Source organism: Phaethon lepturus, unplaced genomic scaffold (genome assembly GCF_000687285.1).
Source record: "Phaethon lepturus isolate BGI_N335 unplaced genomic scaffold, ASM68728v1 Scaffold28575, whole genome shotgun sequence".
In the NCBI taxonomy this organism is placed as follows: domain Eukaryota; kingdom Metazoa; phylum Chordata; class Aves; order Phaethontiformes; family Phaethontidae; genus Phaethon; species Phaethon lepturus.
Window position 1 is genome coordinate 10,681 of NW_010538820.1, and position 18,275 is coordinate 28,955.

Here is an 18,275-nt window from a genome sequence, read left to right on the forward strand (position 1 = left end):
TATTACACTGCTTTCCCAGCAAGGACAAGTTTGGAAGGTTTGCAAAGCTTTTCACCTTCCCTTTGCCCGCTTGCCCGCTTTCAGAATCGGTCTCATACTTCATGACTTCTGTCTCTACAGTCCACAACTTGGTCATAGAAATCAATGTGGAAAAGTTTTTGAATGAGCTGTCATTCAAGTTCACTATGTTGTGTAGAAATGCCTAGCATGTAATTTAGTTTTGCATGAGACACAAAACTCCTTTGCAAATCCCTATGAGGACTATAAAACTAAATGAATATTTGAGAGAGAATACAATTTGAGCACGAATTTTGTCATGTCGATAATGCTGCTTTCAGTACCTTTCTCAAAACCAAATGATATAGCATGGCTTGCTAGTCAGAGTAGTTGAAGACAGCATGCGCTGTAACTGGCAAAAGTAGGGACTTCTGTCAGTCATTTGTCCACAAAAACTGTTCTTCTGATATGTCTATGTAAGTTATTTAAGAGACTTAGTACTTAGCTGTGACTTCTGTTCAAATCAAAATTTAATGAAATTACTTGATTGCTGCTTTTAAAGCACAGCCGATGCTACTCTAGGAGTAAAGAAAATGAACAAAACTTGAGTTCTTAATCTAAGGAAATAGGATATTTTAGGCATACTGGTGGTTTTATTGTGGGATGGAAAATTGTCTTGCAATTAACAAATTAAAGAAAAATTAAACGCAGATTGGTGGTGGGGCTTTTAGTTTTGTTTCACAAAGGATAGTTTAATCATTTAATGTGCCCAGCACTGTCCTCCACAGATGATGACATGTTTGAATTTTCTAACAGTTTATTAACTCCAGATGAATACAACACTACCTCAAACCAGGAATAGCATTAAAAGGAAACCTTTTTTTTTTCCCTCCTTTTAGGATTGATTTTTTTCCCTCACTGCTGTTCTGCACTAACTGCTTTGATACTTCCATGCATCTTTTTCAGTAGAAGAGCATCTCTGTACTGTTTCCCATTGCATATTTCAGCTGTGACAGTCCCTGCACTTTGCCTTTCATTTTATCACCTGCTCACTAAAACAAAAAAAGAATCTTTCTAGTTTGTTTTCAGATTTGCAACTATCACTTAGTTTCAGAGGGATGATTGTGTTTTTACTTCATTTTTTTATTGTATTTTTTTATAGGCATGTGGTGACCCCAAAGCCAAACCATCCTATCTTATTGACAAAAACCTGGAATCTGCTGTCAAATTCATAGTCAGGAAGTTTCCAGCAGTAGAAACACGCAACAACAACGTAAGTAACTAAATGGCTATATAAGTATTTTTCTCAATACCCTTCAGCACTTGTTGCTCAAATCTGTGAGGTTTTATGTGTTCTTACAAAGCATCTGATGCTGACAGTTGCAGCTGGAGTATAGTTGTTGATTCAAATGTCTGACAGGATACTTTACAAAGTAGTACCTCCAAAGAGTGAATATTATACTGTAATTCTGGATTGGTTTTGTTAGAGTAGGACACTTTCTGGTTTCCTCTTGCCTGCTTTCTTCTGTTCCATTTCAAAGAATTGTCAATGGGAAATAATCCTTGAAAAAATCATGCCTTACTTTGAAAGCAGAAATTCTTGGTGACCAGAAGGATTGCAGAAGATCGAAGTTGCATAACTTTATTTGTGATGAGACCTGACCAGCAGATCAATAAAAGGCACATGATTGCAAAGCGGGAAAATGTTTGTGCTTTACAGGTGCTCGTACCTTACAGGTGCCTTTGCCTATGGGGTCAGTCCCTGTGGGAATAAAGAATGCTTTAGTATGTAAGGACAAACCTTGTGAAGTACAAAAATACAGATCCCAAGGAAATATAATTGTTTCTGCTTCAGATGTAGTGAGTTCAGTTGTGGTAGGAAATTATTTTTCACGCTTCTGAGTGATTCAGTGTTGCTGAATTTTACTTTGTAGCCTTGTAGAGATAATTATGATTATTAGATTACAGGTAGGCTTTTTGGCAGGTGATATATACTTGTTTCTCTGTTTTAATTTGAAAGTTGAGGGAGAGATTTTTGTTTTACCTGCTTGTATTTCTTTCCGAAGATGGAAAGTGGAGGTAGGTGTTGGGTTTGCATGTTCCCTGCATGCAACTGCTTGCATGTGTGCTTGAGAGGTTTAGGCTTACTTTAAGCATTCAGATTCCTGCAGAATGGTAGTGGCAATAGCAGTGGGAATAACTAGTTTCTTTTACAATGCCATCTAGAATTTCTATGTAATGTCCCCAGTAATACCAGTGGAAAAAGAAATCAGAAAAACTTCCCTTTATAGAGGAAACTATTTTGGTAACAGTGTGCTTTCTCACTTTAAAACTTGTACATGTTTTGTACTGTTTAATAGTGCTCATCTTTATATTGAATTTGATTGCAGTATTAATAAATATGACATTCTTCACCAAATTTATGTAAAAATAATAAACCCTTTAAGCCATGTTTGGTAAATGCTTCTGTATTCTCTAAACTTCAGAGGCAGATCTGCTATTGAAAGTAAAAGATAATGAACACAGAATTTGTTTAATGCAGTTGCCTGTATGCTTTCTAAGTCTTCCTGTTGTTGACTGAATTTGGAGCTTAACTAATGACAGCTATTTAAGGATTTGGTACTGTGAAGTTTATGGAGAGAGATCAAAGTTAACTTGATATATTTTGACAATCACAGTTTCTAAAATAGCACAGCTCATAATGTTTTGTCATTGCCTTGTGTTTATCTACCATGAGCCGGCCAGGCCTGTGTTTACTAAGTGCAATTATCAAAAGCCTACCCTTTTTATGTGTGCGCACAGTTTAAAGTAGGGATTTTGAGTTCTAGCAATGGGCAGCTGGGATTTCCCTCCCTGCGGTCGGAGCTGACAACAGTTTGTTGTCTTAGTTATTTACAGATGTTTTCCTGTAGAGTGTTGTATCTCCCAAAAGAAACCTTTACTCATAACAGATACCCAATGAAACAAAAAGCCATGTCATGTGCAGAGAAAGTTCCAGTTTGATGTAAGATAAATTTTTGTTTGTAAACCTTAGCTTCAAAAAGACGTGAGCATCTAGCTCCTCGTCAGGAGGATGTTCCCCTCCTTGTTCTTCCTTTGTCTCCTTCCTCCGGCTGGCCAACAACCAGCACACTATATATTAGGAGGGCACACCAGTGCATTCTGTCAGTAGGGAAAAGGGTGATCAGAGATTTAAAAGGGCAAGAAGCTTATTGGAACAAGAACACATCAGTTAGTGAAATACTGTGAAGGATTGTTGCAGGGAAATAGCTGAGAAATCATAGCCTGTGCTTCCTCTTTGCAGTGAAAATTCCAGGACAGCCTTTCAGGGTGGCGTTTTGGATTTTGTGCGCTCAAGTGCAGCGGTTGCCGTAGCTTATCATTGTGCATCTATGGAGCTAGTAATACATATTCATATGTCAGTCGGTGATGTTACTAAACAAGCTTGCATTCAGGGAGAGAAGCGGTGGTGCCTGCTCTTTGTATTTTTTTACTTATTCTTAGCTGCTAGTTTGTTTTTCTTGGGGTGCCATTACTTACAGTGTTTTATGTCTGAGGTGAACAACACATTTTATTGAAGAATATGTGCAGTCTCTGCTGTAATCAGGTGCTTGATCTTGAAAAGCCTGCATTTTTATTCTTTTGAAACAAGTAATTCTGTTATGTTTGCTATTGATAGCTTTTACATCTTTATTAGAAAAAAAATCAGGTCCTGGTTTTGTTCTTCCATCAGTGTTTGACATGCTGAGTCAGACAAATGTCTGACAATTGCTGATTTTCAATGTTGTAGCAAGAGTGGAAGTTTATGAGCAGTTCAAACAAAAATGAAATGCCCAATGAATCCTTGCTGACCAGGCTGAAAAACCAAGTGGTGTAGTTTGCCTTCCGAAGTATTGATTATAGATAAATCTGGGCCTCATCAGTTCATAATTCACTCTCTCCCGTTGTCCGAGGGCAGTCCCTGTCATCTCTTACACTTGCCTGTATCAGGAATAGTGTGGCCAGCAGGAGTAGGGAAGTGATCGTGCCCCTGTACTCGGCACTGGTGAGGCCGCAGCTTGAATACTGTGTTCAGTCTTGGGCCCCTCACTACAAGAAGGATGCTGAGGTGCTGGAGCGTGTCCAGAGAAGGGCAACGGAGCTGGTGAGGGGTCTGGAGCACAAGTCTTATGAGGAGCGGCTGAGGGAGCTGGGGTAGTTTAGTCTGGAGAATAGGAGGCTGAGGGGAGACCTTATCGCTGTCTACAACTACCTGAAAGGGAGTTGTGGTGAGGTGGGTGTTGGTCTCTTCTCCCAAGTAACTAGTGATAGGACGAGAGGAAACGGCCTCAAGTTGTACCAGGGGAGGTTTAGATTGGGTATTAGGAAAAATTTCTTCACTGAGAGGGTGGTTAAGCATTGGAACAGGCTGCCCAGGGAGGCGGTGGAGTCGCCATCTCTGGAAGTGTTCAAGAAACATGTGGATGTGGCGCTTCAGGACATGGTTTAGGGGACATGGTGGCGCTGGATTAATGGTTGGACTTGATGATCTTGAAGGTCCTTTCCAACCTAGTGATTCTGTAATTCTCCAGTTACCATTGTGAACCATATAACCTTGAAAATGTGCAGTTTGAAGACTGAGCTTTTAAATCAACTGTTGGCCAGCAATGTAGTATTACAAAGGTGTGAATGTATGTAAACAGTTATTTGAAGGATTGACAAAGTAAGAAACAAACATTTTGGAGTCCTACTTGAAACCATGTAACAGTAAAAAGTTAATGCTTGTATTTATTTTAAACTGACTAAAGTTTTGTTTTGAAAAAGCCTTCTAAATTGGAGAAGCCTTCCAAAAAGCGTTATAGCACCACCGTTCTTGGTCAGATCAGTGATCTGACTGCTAGTATTGACTCAGGGTAATGCTTACTTTTGCTGAATTTCCTTGATTAGCAGCGGAAGAAAAGTTCCAAAGTTAGGGATGCAGAAGCAGCCTGATTTTTCTGAAGTTTTTTTAGACCTCATCCTCTTTTAAGGTGTACAGGCAAGGTCGTCACCACTGAGAAATTGAAAGAGAACATACTGAGTTCCAAAAAAATGTAGTAGGACCTAAAAATTACTCTCTTCTCAAGTCAATGCTAACATCTAATGCCATTGTAAAACCAGAATAAAGTACAGCATGATGGGCAACTGGAATCCAGGGAGAAAAGATGTAGATTTTCTGTAGATTCTGAGTAGAGTCTGAAAAATCTGCTGCCTGCACAGGTAAAATGCTCTGTGTGATGGAGCTAACATCCTTTCTGCTTTCCAAAACACCACATATGGGACGTAGTGAGAATATCTGCCTTCTTTCTTGAACATATGTTTTTCTTTTACCCAGATTGCTCCGCAGCAATTTCCCTGTAGAAAAATTTTCTATATTTTTTAAGTGTCTACTGGAGAAGTTGAGGCTTAGTCATTGCTTAGCAGTAAGCAGACTTGGTGAAACATTAGTCAGATGTTTGTAAGTGTACGGTTAGTGGGACAAACCTCCATATTTTCCAGATACTGCTAATCTTCATCTTTTAGTAGCTATCTTCCCAGTATTGTACATATCAATTCCTTTGTGTTTTGTATTGACTACACATCAGTTTCTTAAGAGTTAGTATTTTGGGGGGTTATTTACCTGAATTAACTGTAATTTTGGCAGTTTTGTGTCAACAGGGACTGGAAGTGAGGTCGTATGAGAGTAGAGTACAAGTGGTGCAAGCATTTCCAGTCTGCCTGGGTTAGGATCTGTAGATATGACTTAGTTGATTTTAGATTTCATTTACATTTTTCTTCATGGGCCTGTAAGCTTTTTCCTTTCAGATCCCAGTATGTGTGTTAGGTCTGCTTACTGTGTCTTTCACGGTTTCACTTCATAGTGATCTGGTTGTACAGCAAATTAGCTGGATGTGGGAGAGGTGTTGTGGGCACAGTGTTCTGGACCTCCTTGGCCAAAGCTTATTGGAAGATATTAATGCATGCTTTCTTAAAACAGTTTACAATTATAGAAGTATGCATTTTTATAACCAATCTTGATTTTTAATTTGTGATAGGTGCTTCCAATAATTAGTCTTTATCAAAACATTTAACTAAATAGAAATAATCATTTGCTTTTTGAAGTATTCTTTTCAGCCTTTGCAAGGGGTGCAGTGCCAAAAGGAAAATGTAATTTGCTTGCTTGTTTCGCATGAAGCTTTTAATATTGTAATTTGCACAGTGTTAGTGAAGTTAATTTAGAAATTCTCTCCTGAGGAAATACTGGAGTCTCAGCTGTGCTGTCTGATGTATTCTTTTTCTCTAAAAATTTTTTGAGGAAATGATAGGGTAATTAATTATTACTCTATCATTACCCTATCATAATTAAAACCTATGGCAGCTGGTTTCTTAAGAGTAACTTAAACCAAGTAACTTAAGTCCCCAAATTCAGTAAACTTAAATATTTTTCCCCAGCTTCCTGGAGTTCTAGATCTCTTGTCTGGGAGACTCAGTTTTTTAGACACCTTATTGCTTGCTTAAGCAATAAAAACCCAACTCCCCACATTCCATCACAAAACTAACTGGGTTGCTGGCCATGAAGACTAAAAACTTTTCCAGGTAAGAAGATACAGTGCTTTGCTTGCACAGCTGCCTGTTCAACTTCGCTTACTACTGCTCAAGGAACTTAGTGCTGAAGGGAGCACAAATGAGATTGGTTTTCCAAAACTCACCAAGGCAGTAATTTAGTTCACAGGAGATCCACTGCCTGAGTAAAGCCAACCAACACGTAACTGGTTTCTGATCAGCTTCATACAAGCAGTTGAGATTTCTTTTTTTTTCCTTGAGAATGGTATGTACTAACGATATTTTATTTCAGAAGAAACTGCAAAGTATCTGCAACAAGTAAAATTTTGTCTACATTTTTACTAAAAATCATTTAGAATTGAAATTGCTCTGCTTATGCCTTGCTCTGATACAACTGTACCTACTGTTAAGATTTTGTACAGAGTAACATGTCTGATGTCTTCAGTTGTTGCCTGCATAAGACTGCCTTCACAGCTTAAAATGACTTAGGCTATAGTATAATCAGAGACTAGTATATAAAATTTTTCAGCCTAACAGTGATTTGACAGTGAGCTTTTTAATATTTTTTCATAGCAGTTCCAAAAAGTAATGTAAAACATTGAAATCTCTTTCAAATGTTTCACCAAACAGAACTGTCATAATGTAACTTACCTTTTTTCAAAATCGTAAGTGCCATGGGCAGTGATGTTAATACTCGTGGCTTTAACCCTTGATTATGTGTGAATTTGAGATGGAGTAGCATCCAAATAGAATTTCATTTTTCTTTGTAATAGTTGTATTATACTGCTATAAGTCAAATCAGCCTATATGAGTCACTTGCCAAGGTAAACCAAGCTAGTCATGTGCTCACTCTTGTTGCTTAATAGTGTATGGAATGCCTGCAAAGGAGTGAATGTTTGTAATGCTTAAACTGTTTGCTTCGTCAATTAAAACCAAAATCCTCTTTTGATTCGATGATTGACAGCCTAAGAGCTTGGCCGTTAAAAAACAAAGAAACCACAAAACCTCTTTAATGCCTAAACAGTATTTTAGTTAAGCAGTGTTACTGAGATGGCATTCCAAAATTAGTTTTCATGCATTTTGAAGGAATAATTCTGTCATGTTTTCATGACATAAATGTAAGTATGCAGGCAGCTAGAGACATATGTCCAAAACATTTTTATCTGTAGAATAGCATAGGCAAGACTTTTATTCTGTAAATAGTTGCATGGGGGATGTCAAGACCTGTGGCCAAAGCTTGTAAGATAGGATAATATGTAATGAGCCTAATGTAGGAATTACTCTGTGAATTTATGTAGAAGAAAGTGAGAGAATGGGGAAACTGTATGACTGACGGGTAGATCAGTTTTTAAAGAGGAGCCTTACTGCTTCAATTGTCTGCCATTATTAATAATGTGGTCAACCCCAGGGACAGTTAACGGTTGTGGAGGGTCATGGGTGGCTATTTCCTTTTCAAAACAGTTAACTTAGTACTAGAAACTTGAAAACAAACCAATAATAGATCTTGCAGTAGAAATACATTAGTTAGTAAACATGTTAAATATTCTATTACATCTTTTTATATGCAGCATGTCACTTCAGAGGCTGCTTTTAATTGGAAATACGAAAACCAAGGACACATCCATCATTCTACAGTTAGTTTACAGAATTTAAAGCTGTTTTTCTTCATTTGATTAGATCCTTCTCTCTCTCCCTGCCATTCTGCTATGGGTTTTGTAGACACAGAACTTTGTTCAAATGAGTTGAATTTTTAAAAGTGACATCTAAAGACTCTCCAGGTGGCAAGCGTAGTGAGCATAATAAATTACACTAAGAATACTGACAGTGATTATTTACCCCCATACCCAGAATTCTAACAGTCAGAATTTGTAATACTGCTTTTTGGGGCTTTTATTCCAGCTACTAAGATTAAGTTGATGGTGTTTTCTCTGAGGATGTTGTAATGTCTTTGGTGTTGGTTTGTGGAAAACAAATACTAGTGTTTAATGATTGTACTTGCAGGAAAAACATCACACTGATATAAGAAGGAGAAAATTCCCCTACCTACGGTCTTTTCCTGGATCATGAAATAAGACATTTATTCACATACTACTGCCACCAGTCAAATAAATATGATAGAACAGTTACAGAACTGCAGTTATTCTCTGGTTTTCCGCACATAAAACTCTCTGAACAACCATTTCTAATTGTCTCGTATTTTTCCTGAGCCTTCATCTTAAATTCCTATTTATTCACATTGTTAATATATCAGTGTCTGTGTTGTTACTTTCTTGTCTCTGAACCGTTGTGTTCATGTAAGCTTTAAGTGAGGCTGTCTTGCACTTTCCAATTGGTTTTCCGCTTCTTTTAATGCACTTTCTTTGTGTACGTAATTGGTTGTGTAAAGATTTTGGGGAGTTAATACGAAGAAGGAACGGCATAAGACAAGTTGGTAAAGATCAGTTCCTTCTCTTGTACTTGACGAAGTGTCAGCTTCACGCTCTGGTATTTAAAATCACCTCATTCAACAAAAATACTGTTGTCCTTGTTGGTATAATTTATACTTTAAATTCTTTAAGAATAAATAAAACACTTATGTCTAACCAATCAGCAAGGCATGGTTAGCTGTAGTGAAAATAATGTTTTGATGCTAATAATGTTTTAAGAGTTTATTTCTTCAGCTTATCTTATTTTAAAGCTATTGTTGAATATTGGAAACAGAAATGTTTGCTGATAAATGGAATTGAAGGCTAAGGAAAAAAGCCTTAAACCAAATACAAAACGATACAGCACCAGCTATTTCTAAACAGCTGTTAGGAAACTAGTAGTGGAAAGTTTTGTTGCAGTGGGTGTGGAAAGAACTACGCCCACATTCCTCAGTGATAAAAATGCAAATAAACATCTAAGACACTCTATGCTGTAAGCTGTACTTTTAAACATCACTGATCAGGCTGTATGAATTTAACTATTTGCACTATGCTAATTTAACAGTGTTTACAGTTGAGATACTGTTTTACTTTGATATCAGTATTTTAAATGAAAGTTTGCTGGCACCTTCAACACTCAAGAGTTGAAAGAACGATCACCTGAACTCCGTACAAAAGTTTTAGCATCATTTAAGTATTTCTGGGAGTACAGGTAACTACTTAACAATGCACAGCAGTGATTCCTTAATTCTTGGTTGAGTATAATGAATACCTCCCTGTATCCTCTTATTTAATGCACAGCTTCACGGAGTTTCTGAAAAATGATTCTTTCTTTAGCAGTCATAGTTCCCAGCACCATTTTCCTTTTTCCCCGTATCTTCCCACTTCATGTATTGTGACACAGAAATTGTCGTGTCCTCCAGAAGTGGACGCTCAGTTGCTGTTTGTTTTACCAAAGACAGATGTTGTGTGCAACAACCTACAATCTTGGTAGTCTCCCTTAGCATTGCACCTTGCTTAGTACGAGTTAGGATTGCAGTAGGAAAGAAGTTGTTAATGCAAATGTGCAGTTGTACTATGAGTTTTGGTTTTGTCTTCTTTCTTGAATTAGTCTTATTTCTGAATAATATCATGTGGTCTGTTCCTGAAAATTCATGAAATGACTTCTCAAGTTCATCACGTTGATGCTGGTGTTAGTTGCACAGAAACAAACCCTATTTCTGCGTAGTGTTCTTAAAACAGATCACAGGCGAGAAATACTTCAAGTGATAGGGCCAGGGTGAAAATGAAAACCGAGCTTCTTGAGGTGATGATTTTTCATTGTGTAAGAACTGTCAACTGACAAGCAGCCCTGAAAGTACAAAGCACATTCTCCCCTCGGGAGGTCCCGAGTAGAGATGCGAGTTGGCCCGAAGGTATACTGGGGCTGTGCAGACCTGCAGGAGCTCCAGACTCCTGCGTGCTGATGATGCTGGATGCTTCTTTCTCTGAGCACAAGGCAGTTAAAGCTTAAGGTATACACTGGGAAAAGTAGTAGCAAATTCGTGCTGAGGATCAAAATACAGTTCATGGAACTTACGTTTGAAAACAGATTTTTGTACAGCAGCAGTTTAAATGGAAATAATTCCCTAATGCATGAAATTATCAGGAGAAGTTACAAAATAAACACATGAACTTGCACCCATTTTTCTTTTAAGTGCCAGCAAATGACTGTGTCAAAGAAACTTAAATATTACATAGGGCAGGCATTCAAAGTTAGGCCTTCAAAGTTAAATCCTTTGCACTGGTTTAAGAGTAGGCAGGAGTATTTTCTAATGTAGTTGTTCCAATTTGCTCATAGCTCTGTATATCTCTCTCTTCCATGGCTATAATGGAAGTCTTATGGCTCAAGGCTTCTAAAAATTGTAATCACCTCTAAAAATTCCGAGGAAAGAAGGAAACATTACCTTGTATATGATACGCAGTAGTGGTCCAGGCAGTCTGTTTTTTTTTTTTTGTTTAGAGTCATTTTAGTGCTTAACATAAAACTGAGAACACTGAGCACAGCCTTACAAAGGAGGGAGATGAAGAAGTGTATTCAGTTCTAACCTCTCATATAAAAATAAGCTAACCAATTTGAAACAATTAATTTAATCTTTCTTATAATTGAGTGCTCTTGCTGAGAAGAAAATCCTATTTAATTTGATCAGTCTTTAATTTAAAATCTTGTAGCTTTTTGGAGGGCACTTTTTCATATGGAGTGTTATGACTGCCTTAACTTATTTCAATTCATGTAGCAGGAAGGAGACTTAATTCATAGCTGGATATTGCAGGTTAAATAATTGGATTCTTGCAGTGCTGTGCTACTGTAATACGTAGATAAATAGAATGGCTGTTCAGTAACAGCTGCTTTTTTTTGTGTTCTTAATTGTAATTGCTTGTTGCAGGGGTGTTGGACTAGGTGACCTTTAAAGGTCCCTTGCAACCCAAACTATTTTGTGATTCTACGTGATCTGCCTGGTTCCTCCAGAAAACTTTGGAAAATATGGAACTAAAGGATATTTCATTGTCTGTTTAAAAAAAAAAAAGAAAAGAAAAAAGAAAAAAGCCATGTGAACTATTTTATGCCTTTGTATTCACATTTGCCTCTTCCATTTTATCCACCAGTGTCTAATGCTAGTGTTTTGCTTCTTTTTTTGTTTCTTTATTTTGTTGCTTTTGTTTGAATGTATTATTGTGTTTATATGGAACTGGTCAAAGAACCGTTACTGTATTTTATGTTTGTATCTACATTTTATTTTGCATGCTTAACGTGGCTTTGCCTGGATATTCTTTTTGGTAAGTTCAGATTTTAAAAGCATAATGTTTTTCTGTAGTAAAGTTTGTAATCTGCCACCTTCTTTTCTCCCACTTCAAGTAACGTCTTTTTTTTTTTTTTTGTACTGATTTGTGCTCATGTACTGTTCTGCTTTTGCTAATTATACATATGATAACGCTGTTTTCCTAACTACCCATTTTCATCTCGAGCTGACCTAAACAATATGACTTCAGTACTAATGTGTACTAATTTGACTTTTACCTTCAAAGTACAGTTGGCAGCTGTTAAAATGATCTGTTCTGAGAACTCTGTGTATTTGAGACACACAGAACCTCAGTCTTAGAAAACCGTGTTGAGGCTTCTTTGCGTAGTGTAAGAGTAACCTGGTGGTTACTCTGTGCTTCACAGGTATTATTTTTCAGCAGTTTTCTCAAGACTGTCTAAGAACAGTGTGCATATTTATGTTTCTCTTTTAGCAACAGCTTGCTCAGCTCCAGAAAGAAAAATCAGAGATTCTGAAGAACCTGGCATTATACTACTTCACGTTTGTTGATGTTATGGAATTTAAGGTAAGGTTTTACAAATATGTCAGTTGTTCTGTCACATCAGGTTTCTGTGTTTTTATTTATAAAATAACACTATATAATGACATAGCTGAACTTGTAGCTCTGTTCTTAAAAAAGTCTCCATTACTAGGCTTAGTAAAGTGATTTACTTGGATCTTTTTAAACTAAAGTTATTCCTTTGTTTTTCAAGGACCATGTTTGTGAGCTGCTGAACACTATTGATGTTTGCCAAGTCTTCTTTGATATTGTAAGTTTCTGGGTTTAAACTCTGAAATGCCACTTAAAAATGTTTCTGATCAGAGTCCTGGGTGGAGAACTAAAAGGACTTTATGTTATCCCAAGAAACATGACATCTGTAGTTATTATAAATACAAGAGAAACAAAACCACTGTACTCTTCAGATCTCTAACTTTTATAATAGCTTGAAATCAGAAGATAGACCATTTTAAACAGGCTACTTAAGGACAGTAGTAACAGCATTGTCTGTTACCAGACATAAAAATCTTGCTGCAATTTTTGCTTTTTTGCACCTACAAGTTAATTCTTAGCACTCACTGTCACCTGTATGCTTAAGCCACATGAGGCTCATGAGACAGGAATATTACTCGTGTCCACCAAAGCTGTGTGAGGCGGTCACTTCTGATGTTAGCTAAAACAAATACAAAAGCAGATAAAAATATTACATTTAAAAAAAAGAAACAAAACACCCCCCCCCCAACCCCTCACCAAAAAACCCCCAAACAGAACCTTGAACACCGTTTCCTCTTTGTTTCAGCTTTCATCCTTGATGTTCATGATGTCACCTTGCTGGTTTTAGTCATTATTCTAAATTTGGCTGACCTAGGTTCATAATATGGAAGAGGAGTGGGTATATATCCTATGGAATGATGTTACCAGGCCAGTGGGATATATGCTAGCTTTTTTTTCGACAGCGTCTTACTGAAATAAAATTCGTAGGCAAGGCACTTGCTGACTGCTTAGTAACTGCCAAGAAATTTTTTCCTATCTGTCAGCTAACCTGTGACACTTAAGCCTGGAAAGATGTATTTGCATGCTTGCTTTCATGAATGCAAACAATTCTGGATATTTGAGTGGATAAGTTAAGATAATTCATAGTCTGTAGGCAACCAGAACAAAAACTTTGTTCAAAACAGTCCATTGTATTTAAAACACACTGAAAATCCATGGAAAGGCAAGGAAAAAAAAATATGCTTGTTTTAGAATGATAATTTACTGTTTGTTTTTTTAACTCTAGACTGTAAACTTTGATTTAACAAAGAACTACCTAGATTTGATTATAACCTATACAACTCTGATGATATTGCTGTCTCGAATTGAAGAAAGGAAGGCTATCATTGGACTGTATAACTATGCCCATGAAATGACACATGGAGCAAGGTAAAAGCTTGTTGTGTAAGAAATGTGTATAACAATAATAATAGTAACAGCTACACCTGAGTGAATTGTTTGTTGTTGCTTTTAGTGACAGAGAATATCCACGCCTTGGCCAGATGATTGTGGATTATGAAAATCCTTTAAAGAAAATGATGGAGGAATTTGTACCTCACAGTAAAGTATGTAACTACTTTTCACAGGCACACAGTAACATTAATTGAGAGAAGCAGAGATAAAAAAATAAATATGCAAGAGTTTGTTTTGTCAAAGGCCATTAGGTATAAATTTTACAGGATATTTTACTTATAGTGGATGTTCGGGGCTGGGGATTAATATCCTGTTAAATAACAGAACGTACAGAAATAAAGGAATGCTAAGACCCATTGGTAAGGTTCCATTTTATTCACTAAGGGTGAGAAATTGATTAAAAATCAGTTGTAGATCATCTGCGAATAGCTACATCTGTGTTGTGTTTTCATTTGTAGCTTGAAGTTAAGGAGATTCCTAATGTTTCCATGAAGCATTTTTTTGCTGGTTTACCCTCCTAGAGGAATGTGTTTTTCTATTTTGTAACCTGAGGGTTTTTGCTTTGGATTGTCCTTAAACTGCGTGTCCTGGAGATCACCACTGCCTCTTTAATAATAGCTCACTCAAAAGGTGACATTGCATACCCTGCTCAGTTGACTTCACTAACTTAAATGAACCCAATTCATTTAGCCTTTTCTGTACAAATGTTTTTAAGATTTCATTCTTACACGGCTGGTTGTGCTGCAGTTCTATAATAAATTTATCTAGGCCGTATCCTCATATGAGAATATCTTGGAAAAGCGACAGAAGCCTCGCCAAAGTCAATGTATATCCTGTTTATCACTTCCCATTTGTCCTCTAGGTTTGCTACTCAGTCAGAGGAAACTACGTTTGTTTGATCAGTAGTGACCGACTGTTATTTATAAAGGTGTCATTTTCTAGGTGCTTGCAAACTGTTTGCCTAACAACTTACTTTCTAATCTTTGACACGAAGTTAAATACTAAGTTATTGCCTCAAGTTTTTAAAGTTTGGGTTTGTTTTTTTCCCCTGTTTTGAAGTGTAGGTACTAGTTGTGTTTTCCTTCTGTAGTCCTCTTGAGATTTTACGTAATTTCCTTAAACTCTTTAAAGATAGTAACTAGAAATTCATAGACTTTTCCAGCTAAGTGCTCTAAAGTTAAATAGCTTTTGACTACTTCTCATTTGTCTAAATAATCTGTAGCCTTATTTTTATTACTTTCCTCTGCACGATTCCAGGCTTGTTAAGACTCACTTAGCTAAAGACCTCATTTGCAATTAATCTCTTCTCATGCACATTTTGGCAAAGATGCTTCACTTTTCAATATTATCTTTGTTTATGCTCTTGTAATTTAATAATGGACAAATCCTTTCCCTTGAAATGTTTTTAAAGCCATTTTTCAGTCTGTGTTTTTTTGCTCTTCTGCTTATTTTGTGCTAAAGGTATAAATTGGGGTCAGGGATCCCTTCAGGCACCGTTCTACAGAAACACGTACTTAAGTTGCGCTCCCATGGAACTGCACACTTAAGTTGTCCTTTCATCATCTCACTACTTTGTGGTAAACCTGGCAGTTGTTTAGTCCTTTAAATTAGCTTCAGCAGATGACTTCCCTTCCCCACCCCCCGAGTGACCTTCTCCGCTGGCTTAATGCTTAGACCTGGCTCCCTGAGGACTCGTACAGGCACCAGTATTGATGCAAAAGACAGCGAAAAGGTGTAGGACCACACTTACTCAGTTAAGCTTGATCTGCCCTGAAGATGCTCCTGTAGACAATATCTGTTCAAAATAATTATAATTTGCTAGCAAAGAGGAAGAACATACTAAATGAAGTGGCAGAGAAAGGTATAACGCAATAATTGGGACGCTTGAACAGCTAATGAACAACTTCCAGTTGTACTTGACAGATTTTTTTTTTGTCCCCTATTAATTTTTTTTCCATGTCCTCTAATTCTGAACTCAGAATTTTATAACTCTAATTAAAAAAAAAAAATCAACCCTCCTGCTTCTGTTCATCCTTCCCCTAGCCCAGAATAGTCTTTTATATATGAAATAAACTGTATGCAATGGATTTTATCCTCAAGTTTAATTTCAGAACTAGTTCAGTAAAATGTTTTGAATATTGGTAGCAATAATGCTGAGAAAACAGCACTACTGATAAAATAGTTCTTAGTGTCTCTTGTGCTTGGAGTGTGGCAGTGTCAATACACAGCTCACAAAATGAGGTAAAGAACTTGAATATTTATCCAAGACTGAGCCTTGAGGACATCTTCAAACTAATCATTGGTCCCCTTTTTAGTCCCTTTCAGATGCTCTGATTTCACTCCAGATGGTCTATCCTCGAAGAAATCTCTCAGCTGACCAGTGGAGAAACGCACAACTACTGAGCCTCATCAGTGCCCCCAGTACAATGCTTAATCCTGCACAGTCTGACACAGTATGGCCTTTTAATTTGCGTTATATGATAAAGTTAATAAAATAATGTGTTCTGTTTGATTTCCTTTATGTGGCTTTCAATCAGAGTAGTAAATAGGCTGCCTGGGAAAGCTGAATACTTTAGTACAGGGGAAAAGTTTTCTTGCATTAATTAAAGCCTCTGTTTTGTTAGCTCATGCCTTCATTTCCAGTGTTTGATAATCAAAAGATGAAGTGTTAACTTCTGTAGTGTAGAAGGAAGGAATCGTGTCTACCGTCTCAGACATTTGTGAGCCAACAGACTGAAAATCAGAACTGATGCTTCTTTTAAAATTTGTACTGTTTGCGCTTGCTGCCTCTGTTGATATGAATGGTGTTCTTTCTGAAAAAGATTCAAACTTTAATAGCTTTTAGGTTGCGATTATTATACATCAAAAGCCTTTTGTTCTTAAATATTCTTAAATACAATGTTTGTTGAACCGAAACATTTGTCAAAATTTGTTCACTGTGTTGTTCAAGGTATTGGAGGGAATGGAAGCTCGTTTAACGTTCAAACCCTCAGTTTCTAAAGGGATGAGTTGATAGTCAGCAGCAGTCTTCCATGATTCATCAGCATTTAAGGCTTTATTTGTCCCTTTTTCTAAAAAGTACTCATGAAATATGTTGTCTTTTAGATAATAAGTTTGCTACAATTTACGTTTTTTTTTCAACAGATGCCATGTGAATACCTCTCTCTGGATGCAATGGAAAAATGGATCATTTGTGAGTAAAATATTCTGAAACAGCTCATGGTTGTATTAAAAAAAAATTAGTTAACATTTAAAAGACTATTTGCTTTTTTGTACTGTAGAAAAGCTGTTGTATTCAAATGAGATTGTTCTACAGAACTTGATTAAATCTCATTTGTATGCATCATACTTCTACATGCAGTGAAGTTAGAAGTCAGCATATGCTACTGGAATGGAGTTTGTCATCAATTTATACCAGAGTTTGACTAAAAGTGAGGGCTTAAGTAATTCTGATGAAAATAGCTGAGTAGTGTCAGCATTAAGTCATTCATGTTACAAAAATACTACAAAACTACCTCCATTAGAACATTGTGGATTTTTTTAATATATATAAACCAATCTTATCCCTTAAACAATTTATTAATGAACTATTTGAACTATTTAAGAGAAAATGCCTAATAATCTCACTGTTCTCTTACTGTCTTTGTGCATCTGGTTTGTGACACAAATCAATGTGAACTTTTGAAGTTGGGTTTATTTTGTGCCATGGAATCCTAAATAGTGATGCTACAGCTTTGAACCTTTGGAAGCTTGCACTTCAAAGCAGCTCTTGCTTGGCTCTGTTTCGAGATGAAGTATTCCATATTCACAAAGCTGCAGAAGACTTGTTTGTAAACATACGAGGGTAAGTTTTTTTGTTCTCTTTTTATTCTTTCAGAACCTCTGTTAAAAACATGTAGTTCCTTGAAGAACTCTTTTGAAAATATTACTTCTGCTTCATATAAGTTGTACTTAAAATGTTTGTGTGCTGACTATCCTTTACTTAGTGTCTTGACTGTTTCTTTAATGTGTAGCTTTCAGGAACCTGATTTCATAACCATCATGCCTTTTTTTTAACCTGAGTTCTGAAAAAGTCTGGTGAATCGCTCTCTAAAATGGCAAAAGTTAAAATGAATTATCTTGCCCACAAATCTTAATCTAGTGAAGAGAAATGATGTCATGAATGTAGCATTTGCTTGAATAACTGCATCTATTTGCCACTGTTTCTGCAATATATCATATGAAAACTCAGACAGAAACAAAGTTGAGACCTCTACTAGCAAACACCAGGAGCACTTCAGTAGAGAGTATTTTTGGTTTGGGTATCCAGTTTTGGCACTTAGCTCTGGTCAGGGCAGTAAGTCTTGTGTGAGCTTTTTGCCATATCCTGCTTGCCATAGTGTTGCAGCTCCTCTCAAGTCCCACTCAGCTCTCGCTGAATTGCGCTACTCATTGCTGTATTGTTTTTTACTTGCAGCTACAACAAGCGTATTAATGACATCAGAGAGTGCAAAGAAACTGCCGTTTCACATGCGTAAGTGTCTTACA

The 18,275-nt window shown here is 36.8% G+C and overlaps 1 protein-coding gene across 1 annotated transcript; it reads left to right on the plus strand.

Moving 5' to 3' along the window:
• Positions 1-1,159: 1,159 nt before the first annotated feature.
• LOC104620665 (nck-associated protein 1-like) lies at positions 1,160-18,261 on the plus strand (the record flags this gene model as incomplete). The annotated part of the gene is made up of 9 exons (XM_010286954.1): positions 1,160-1,270; positions 12,237-12,329; positions 12,517-12,573; positions 13,582-13,724; positions 13,810-13,900; positions 16,064-16,201; positions 16,893-16,941; positions 17,436-17,592; positions 18,205-18,261. Coding segments are annotated over 9 exons (896 nt in total), but the record flags the coding sequence as incomplete, so codon positions are not given.
• Positions 18,262-18,275: the final 14 nt, after the last annotated feature.